We start from the raw sequence: 9,583 nt of genomic DNA on the forward strand, positions 1-9,583 counted from the left end.
CCCAAAAAAGATGTATAGCAAATAATTCATAATATAATAAATAAATAAATAAATAAATAAAAAAAATAAAATAAAAATGAATTAAATAAGATATGTTTTCTATTTCACTTTAAGATTAGAAATGGAAATTGATATTACAATTAATTATTTTCCAAACGTAATATTATAATTTTTATTGTTAGTAGTCAGTGTGGAAAAGAAGCAATACAAAATATTACAGTTTTATGTAAAAAAAAAAAAAAAAAAAAGGGGTTAGGGTAATAATAAATAAACAAATAATAATAATACATAAAACATTTAGATTATTTTTTCTTAAATTATTGTGAGCAGGGTTTGGCAGCACCTGACATGTTGGAGCGCCTCAATCTCGTATCTGTCCGAGTTCGACCTCGAGGCTCTGACACTGAAAACTCAGGACACGGAAGTAAACATTTTCCTAAATGAGTAAACATTTGGCAGCCAGAGTGGAGTGAGTTTGGAGATATGTCGATTTTGGGGCATATTTTTAGAGCCTTTGTGAAATGTTTTAAAATGAAACAGGAAGTTGGGAAGTTTATGCCCCTGGCGCCCACCCTGCTTCCCTCCCCGAGCCAAGAAAGACACGATGATGAAGATAAAACAGTGTGTCAACAGTTTGGCTTCTGCTAAAGTGCTGCTAGTATAGCTCCAACATTGTTTAATGTCACAGATCATAAAATCATTAGCAGTCATCTTAAAGGGACACTCCACCCATTTTTTTATATTAAATTTACTCTTTATGAGGGGAAACTGAAAGAAAACTAAATTCATGTTTTTTGTGACTCTGGACGTTTATGATTTTTCTGAACTATTTTCTGTACTTTACAATAACCATAAAGTACACATTATATGTTTTATAGAAGATCTATATAGAGATATAATAACAACAAATTAATTTTAAGATTGTGGTAACAGTTTACTTTCAGTTTCCTGCGTAGCATTCATAAGCAGTTTATAAACATTGGATAGATCATTTTTTATGCACTTTATTGTAGTTATGGTTCTTGTTTAATAAAGACTAACTAACTATCGAACTTGCTAAGTAACTAACTGTTGAAAACTAACTAAATGTTCCATTTCTTTTAACTTTTAAGCCATTAAAAAGGACATGAACACTGCAAATTGAGTGAATTATTTATTGATACATTATAATTACATTGGAAGACTGTACAGTAATCATTTAACTTGTCAAAAACAAAAGAAAAAGCACAATTTACACTTTAAGCAGCCATAAGCCATTAACACAGTGACATAATTTAAATAAATATACCATTTATATTTTGTTTTACATGTTTTATGAGAGCGAGCGTCCCTCTCTGTGGCTGCTCTGCTGATGGTAGCTGCTGGGATCCACTGACTCGGGCCTGTGAGGGCTCGGGCCCAGATACTGTTCGAACTCGCTGCGGTCCAGATCGTACAGCATGTCCAGCTGAACCTGTTCCAGGTAGAACTCCAGGGAGGGTCCTGCAAAGGATATCGAGCTCCCGTAAACCCTGCTGGACTCCCCCTGATCCACATGTGGACCTGCAGCGCCGGAGAAACCGTACTGCACGTGCTGAGCGCCAAAATACCCCTGAGGCTCTGCAGGGTACGCAGGAGGGTTTGAGTACATTACAGGCTTATTGGTGTAAACGTCTGCTGCTGCTGTGTTTGGATATACTGGAGTGTTTGTGTAGCTGCTGTGCAGAGGGGTGAAGCTAGCCGGGGAATTTTGGAACACAGGCGCGCTCGGGTAGGATTGCTGCTGGTTCTGGAGCAGGTAGGTGAGGTTGTAAGGTACGGGGAAGCCCGAGCTGCAGAGCGAGGAGTGAGGAACCTCGGCACCCTGCATGGGTTTGGAGCTCTTCTTCAGCTGCCTCCTCCTGCGGGGCCGGTACTTGTAGTTGGGATAGTCGATGGTGTGCTGCACTCTCAGACGCTCTGCCTCCTGCATGTAGGGACGCTTCTCAACCAGGGACATGGCCTTCCAGGTTTTTCCTGCAGGAACACAGTGGAGTTAATTATCCGATTCAGGATCAATGCTAACAATACCAAAGCTGCATACTTTTCACTTATAATATGTACTGCAGCTTCCCTTACAAAGGATGTCCTGTTGCATGCAGTATGCATACAGTTGACTTACTACCTTATCAAAACATTGCACCCTGAAAAAAAAAGCATGCTTCCATACTGCAAAATGCAACCGGATGTAACAGGACAACCTTGTAATTATTTTATTTTTTTTGTCATTTGAAATACTATCTATTAGGTCTATATTTTTCCAGCATACTAAATAATAGTTATATGGGTACTGGAATGCACAGCAAGTTTGGATGCTGCAGAGTCACATGACTGAGGGCAAAGGTCATCGCTTTGCATGACATATTACATTTTACAGTCTCATCTCTGTTTCTTGTGGAGGCATGCCTGTCAGAAAATTATTAAATTTCAATGATATGCTGATTTAATTTGATAAAATTAAATCAGCTAAATTGAGCAGTTATGTGCTACTTGTATTAAAGCAACCACAACAGCAAAATAGATATACTTTCTACCAGAAGCTTGTGTATATCACTGATGTGCAATGTTGGACTTAAATCAACATTTACCCATTTAAAGGTAATAGTTTTGATGATCTAAGCCAAAGAACTACAAACATTTTTAATATTTTTAGTAGGATCTTCATGGGGCACTTTAACTTTAGCATCCACTGGTAAAGTAAATATAATTGTCAAGCTGTTAATGCATTTCTTACCGAGTATTTTGCTGAGATCCGTGTTCTCCAGGTCTGGGTTAAGCTGCGCCAGCCGCCTGCGCTCCTCTTTGGTCCAGATGATGAAGGCGTTCAGGGGCCTCCTGACTCTCTGCTGCGCTGATGTAGACTTGGCCTCGGGGCTGGTGCAGCTGGACTCCGAGGTCACGGATTGCGGGCTGGAGGGTCCTGAGCTCGGGGAGCGCACCTCGGCCATCTGCTCCCCGTCCACGGAGCCCGAGTCCTCGCTCTCGAACATGGGGAGCTGGAAGGCAGCGGGGTCGCGGCTGAAATGCATGTTTACAGACGGTGGTGGTGTTTCGGCTCTGCTGCAGGCCGCTGTCATCCTCCTGCTGATGCACCCTGACGGATATATGTGGGTGATCCACCAATAGGAGGCCAGGAGGAGTGGATTTAAGGTGTGAATTCCAGGTGTTTTCTCGGGTCGGTGATAGGCCCATCTGACGCCCCAATCAACGACCTCACGAAACTTCAGATGGAGAAGAGACGTGGGTCTGTAATAATGTGACTTTTGTATAATAAAAGAGTCACCTCTAACGCCCAGATTATGCTAAAAAGCTTTAAAAGCACCCATTAAGGATAAACCCACTGTCGCAGTAAACTTTCCCCCTCTTTATAGTGAAACATTACGTATTAGAAATAAAATTGGTCAAAGAAATCTAATCAAAGGTCCTGAAAGGCAGCAGGGTATTGATAGGTGAACATCAAAGTGTCCAGGAGGCAGGGCTGGTTACTAATTACATTGTGGCTCTCAGCTCTTATCGGCCATCCACTGTCTCTATCAAAGTACATTTTACAGGACTGAAACAAACATGATCAAGGCACGTTTATTACACGATTACTGCACACAAATATTTACCTGACACAAAAAAACTGATAGGTTTGTACAAAGGGGCGTGATGAGCTCAGATTTAGGACACCAAAAAGGTTTTAAAAAATAAATAGCTCCTTTTACTCTCTTACATTTATCGGTTTAAATGAAAAGAGACAAAAGTGTATTGAAATCAGAGATTCAGACTCACAGAAACTACAGCAGGGTGACTCCAGCTTTGTTTTTCTCTCTTTCAGACTTTAATTTATAAAACCTAGAGCATAGGCTATATTTTGTCAATACCCACAATGTAGCCTATTTGTTATAATTTAAAAAAAAATACAGCTCAAATGAAAGAAAAAAAACTTTAAATTGTCCTATAAATATTATATTGAGTGTTTGTGTGCAATCCCCCCCCCCCCCCCCCCCAAAAAAAAATAATAATATTAAAATTAATAAACGGACACCAGTTTCATTGATATTTCCTTGAATACTTAATTAAAAAAAACACATTCAAATCAAAATGAGGGATATCTTATCAAAACAATCCAATACCAGTTTGATAAAAAGAAAAGAAAATTAATAAATATATAGATTTTTTTTTCCTCGCAAATGCCCTTTCACGATGGGTGGATTATTATCATTATAGAAAATGGATAAAAATAGGCTGTAGATTTATGAAAATGGATAAAAATAGTTTTTAGTTTATTCTGATAATTATGCAACAAAGTGCATACTTATCAGAATTTCGGAGCACTAGAAACATTTATCAATGGGGAATAATGGCAATGACACAAAGCACTAAGCCATACAGATAAAATATATAAAAATAAGGCTACAGTCAAATTCAACAACTTTATTAATACCATACTTTTATAGGCCCGTTAGCCATAAAAAACAGCAGAAATGAATAATGATAACTGTGTGTATTCAGCATTAATGATCTATCCAGAAACTCTTGAGGCGTGTGATCCCTCTTTAATATAATAGGATGTGATTACAGGTGCTGTGCGGTTTCATTGAATACACTGGCGACTGACATTACACAGACAATAGACGCTATTATGGTGACAGCGGCGACGTTGCATCTGCAATACACGGACTGACCCAAGGTAATGTACGTGCACCTGCACTGCTTTGTCCCGGCAGACGAGTCACTTATGTGGCTTCTTTGGCTTGTAAATACTGTGTATTAAGTTCCAGAGCAGAGAGGGTTAATACACAAGGAGCAGCAGGAGGGCAGCTGGGGCTTTCTGCTGCAAGAAACCATGCAAGTTTCCACTTTAAGTGCACGAAGACTGCAGAGCAATGACACCTAAACTCATGCTCACTTAAACTACAATAAACTACTGCAAGAAACCACCATCATAGTAAACTGTCAACTGTTTTCTTCTTAAAACATTATTAGTTATGTAATGAATATTATCTGTAGGCTATATAATTACAAACAAACAGATTATTAATAATTTTGGGAAAGTTACAGTTAATTTGCATATTGTATAAAAGGAAGCATATATGAGGAAATATGTATCCCTAACCCCCCTGATAGTGATACTTTAAATTAATTAATATTTTATTTATTATATTTTGTCTAGGCCTGCACAAGCTGCTTGGGTGCATTTGACTGAGGTACCCTAGTACATTTAAAAAAAAAAAAAAAAACATAAAAAGAAAACAATCCAGTCAAAGTAATAAATTGATTGAAAAAGTCATTAAAAATGAATAAAAGAGACAAATAGTATACCTCGAGTTGGTAGGAGTAAGACCTATATTGTAGTCAGGAGCAGTTTGGACTTTGTTGTAACCCCGTAGAATCAGTAGATCAGGCCTATCTTCACCAGAATGTCTGATCAATACTGTGAAATTGACTAATTCAATAACAGAAGTGATACAGACCATTTTATATCAGTTAAAACTGATATAGAGACATGTGGCTTTAAGAGGAAAATTACATACAAAGGTTAAGGTGTATTTGAAACATATTTATTCATTTAAATAAGCGGTTGTGTCTAGTTTGTCAGTATGTGGCGGAGGGACAGAGAGCAGCTGGTTGTCAGATTTAGAGGTTGAATCCACATCCGCGGCGTGAAACAGGACGCACGCGCCAACGCGCTGTGAAAAGCACTAATGGATTTAATCAATTAGCTTGAACGACGCAGCGTGAATACAATAACGTTAGTTTCGGCTGAGCTTCTTAAGTGAACTGAGCCGCCTCAATATTGGACAGTGTTTGGGATTAACATTCAAGAGTTAATTTTCCAGAAATAAAATAACAGATAATAGCCATCCTAAAAAAATGAATAAACCAACATCAGTTTGACTGATACTTCTTTGGGTACATGATTAAAACATGATTTACAAAAAATGATTAAAAAAAAATCTTGATATCTTATTTAAGATAACCCAAGAACATTTTGACTGATTTGTTTTTTGTTTTTTCATGATTTAAAGAAAAACAAACAAAAAAAACAACTGGATATCTTATTAAAAAATAACTCAACACCAATATGACTAATATTTCTTAATTAAAAAACATTTTGTTATTACAATTATTTTAATTTAAAAAAATCTGGATACATTTATTTATAAAAGCAGATAAAAACACCTTATCAAAATAACCCATGATTAATATTTGTTTGGAAACACAATTTAAAAATATATATATTTACAAAAAAATAAATAAATCTGGATATCTTATCAAAATAACCCAACACCAGTTTGAGGTATATTCCCTGTCTTGCACACATACAAAAACATAATGAGAAAATAAATTAACTAGTATGCTGCTTTAAAGTTTGAATATTATTAACCTTTTTGTGCATGTATTTACCAAGAGGGCATATATTTAACATTATTTTGTTGTAGCCTATAAAAAAAAGTGTCATCTGTCCTTTATTCCGGCCCTGTTGATGAATCCTAATCTATAAGGTGACAGTGGGGTATCACTGCATTGTCTCATAGCTAAACAAGCAGAATGGGCACAGTGCTTCCTCAATAGGGATTGTTCTAATCACAATGTGCCATTGTATTGGACAGAACTCATATATGGGACACTCCTCTCCTTCTTCACTGTGGATCAGTGATGGCCAGACTGGCACAGGTAGATCTGAAGACCTGCATGAAGAACAACTCAGCAGGATTTACAAAAGGCTTCAAGGATTCTTGGCAACTCTGGATAATAATTTTGATTCTTTATTGACTGGATTTGGAGAATTTATTCACGGATTGATGCGACTTTGAAAAGAAAAGGATGGTTTCCTGTCAGGTGAGTCCACATTTTAAAGGTGTGGACTGGAGCTTTTTTGTCATTAAGATGCCACGACATTTCCAAATTCTTCTCTTATTATGGATATTTAAAGATTCGACATCCATCCTCAGGACATAGAAGAAAACTGCAGGAGTGTGAAGCCTCTGATAATGAAGCACTGTATTCCTCAGTGCCATCCCACCGGCTTTCCTTACAGTGGCTCATTCATAAAGAGCTGCATTGTTTCATAGAAGGTGTGAAGAGGATATAATGACCATGATCTTCGCAGCGAGGGACTGTATTGCACTGTGATGTATTGTATGGGCACAGCAGGCCAGCATCAAGATACACTCTGTCAGGACTCAGACACCATTCTATGCAGTGCTGTGTGCTCCCACCTCCACCTCCACCTCTTAATCACATGTTTGAGCAGATTCAACAGTAGACTGCAGGCCCTGAGTGCTAGCCTCAACACTCCCCGTGTAAACAGTGCCCTGCCCGGCCCTACGTCAGCCCAGCTGAGAGGATTACATGCCCCCCTGGTGTAGACAGGCTTAATGTAGCCTCATTAGCAGAACACAATGACGCCCTCACCTCTGAGCGGAGATAACAGGCCGGGCTCAGCCAGACTTCAAACACGCAGGCCCAGGTGGTGCTGTGTGCAGGCTTCAGAGCAAAAAGAGCAAACTATTGGTTGCACTTTTGCTCTGGTTTTATCCATTTTAGGGCTGAAAAATGATCAGCATCATTTCTAGGGTCTCAACATGTCAACAGTTACTGCTTTTCTCTGTTTAGATCATTGTTAATTTATTATATTTGTGTGATTCGGACTGTGAACCAGGCTATATGAAGATATTACTTAACTTTTAAAAAAACTTTTATTTTAATTTTTTAAAGCTCAAACATACACGTTTAAACACAGCATAAGCAAACATAACTGATAAATAAAATACATACATAAAATGAAATAATTAAATTAAGAAGCAAGATAAATAAATTGAGGTAAATTATAAAACCAAAAAATTAAATAAATAAATATTTAGATAATTGTTGTGTCATGGAGAAGGAGTAGGTAAAATGTAATAACTTTAATAAATTTAATTTTCTTAATCCTTTTTTGGATGTGTAATATTTTTAATGGTGTTAATTCATGATGTTAATAAGTATCTTTCTTTTTATAGTTTGCCACATGTTTACAGTTTTTTTTTGTAGTATTTTTTTTACATTACAAAAAAATCAATAAACTAAAAAAAAAAACAAGTAAGAAAAAGTGTCAAATACATTTCTAATCAGTCAAAGTACTTTTAATTACATTTTCACTCTTTTTAAGAGAGGTTGACACATTTTTTTTAACTATTGATGGCCATTTATTTCCCTATTTTCTGATATTTTTAGTCTAAACTAAACAGTAATCAGCAGGCAAACTGAAAATAATAATGAAAAATCCAGTTAGAGTTATCATTTTAGCCAATAAATGACAAACAACGTGCACTTATTCTTGATATACATGTCCAAATTTCTTGATTAAGTCAAGAAAGCACCCATGAAATCTTCAGTCTGGCTCTTGGATTGCAGTCACACTGGTTTCTAATTGTATTGCATTTGTCTACCAGGCAGACTGGCTAACGAGGCAAAGCTCCACTCATGCTGAAAAAACAGCACTATTCTTTGTAAATTAGGAATTGTATTCCACTGATAAGAGTCTTATCTGAGGAATTGAATGAATCTTTTATTGTGCAGGCAGCCAAGCTCTGAAGCCTCAGCAGACTATTTATTACATCCATGTTTCTGGACACAAAGTTCCCCTGCCGTCTGTGTGTGTGTGTAAGTCTGACCTTGATCCAACATCAGACCCACACGTCTCTCCTCGGCAGACAGAAGAAAAGGCGCCTGCATTTAGCTGTAATTAGCCCTCATTATTAACTGGAACTAGACTGAGACCTGTGAGACACCGTGATATCTGTGTCTGTCTTAAACGGCTCATTCAAGGCGGCAGATAACCAAAACAATCTGCAGCAGCAGTGCTTGAATGTTTAATTAGATAGTGTGAACTGGTTAGACTCAGACATTAGATTATTTGGAGCAGAAACCTGAGATAAAATGCTCTAAAACAGACAACTCTTTTTAGCCAAAGACAGTTTTCTTAATTGTAATTGATGATGAAAATACTTGATTTGATTTCTTTTAAGCAATCCCTCTGCAGCCAAACACTCTCAGAGCTGATGTTTGTGCTCACTCTTTTTCTCTCCTTTTTGCTCGTCTGAGACCTGAATTCAAAAGGATCTGCTGCTTTGAAGATAAGCGCTGTAGTTCTGCCATAAACAATGATTGTGCTGTTTCTTTCCTGTGGCGTGATTTATTTAAAGTATTATGCTGTAAGGATTTGGGCTGGTTTTCCTGGCAGGGCCGGCTGTGTATGTATCCACTACTTGTGTAGTTTATTGGATACTTGAGATTCAGGAAAACACTCAGGGAGCCACAAGCAAAGTCATCAAAGTGTAACCTTTGTCTCTAATGGCCACACATTATGAAAGTGGAAAAACTGTAAGAAACCCACCTTAAAATATGCTTATTTCTTTAGTCAAAGCAAAAAACTTGATAAAATCAGTTATATTTAATTCACAGTTTGGTGCATCACATTTCCATGTTATTCTTATTTTAATTGTTGCATAATTAAGAGCTGACTATGAGTAACTAACATGGCAGAGGGGTTTTGTAAAGAAACACAATGCTTGCAGTCTTGCACACACACACA

At 37.3% G+C, this 9,583-nt stretch overlaps 1 protein-coding gene across 1 annotated transcript; it reads right to left on the reverse strand.

Annotated features, from left to right (window-relative positions):
• Positions 1–1,312: 1,312 nt before the first annotated feature.
• sox32 (SRY-box transcription factor 32) lies at positions 1,313–3,349 on the reverse strand. The gene is made up of 2 exons (XM_059327237.1): positions 2,753–3,349; positions 1,313–1,995 (listed from the first exon to the last, which is right to left on the reverse strand). Exons 1-2 carry the CDS (start codon positions 3,093–3,095, stop codon positions 1,313–1,315), a joined length of 1,026 nt encoding a protein of 341 aa, XP_059183220.1. The 5' UTR covers positions 3,096–3,349.
• Between the last annotated feature and the right edge of the window lie 6,234 nt (positions 3,350–9,583).

Source organism: Centropristis striata, chromosome 23 (assembly GCF_030273125.1).
Source record: "Centropristis striata isolate RG_2023a ecotype Rhode Island chromosome 23, C.striata_1.0, whole genome shotgun sequence".
NCBI lineage: Eukaryota > Metazoa > Chordata > Actinopteri > Perciformes > Serranidae > Centropristis > Centropristis striata.

What these genes read in the sequence shown, in the direction of transcription:
- sox32 (XM_059327237.1), bottom strand. Translation starts at nt 3,095, where the DNA reads ATGACAGCGGCCTGCAGCAGAGCCGAAACACCACCACCGTCTGTAAAC. An exon ending in GGATCTCAGCAAAATACTCG is followed by an intron (nt 1,996 to 2,752) that starts GTAAGAAATGCA and finishes GTGTTCCTGCAG; the next exon opens with GAAAAACCTGGAAGGCCATG.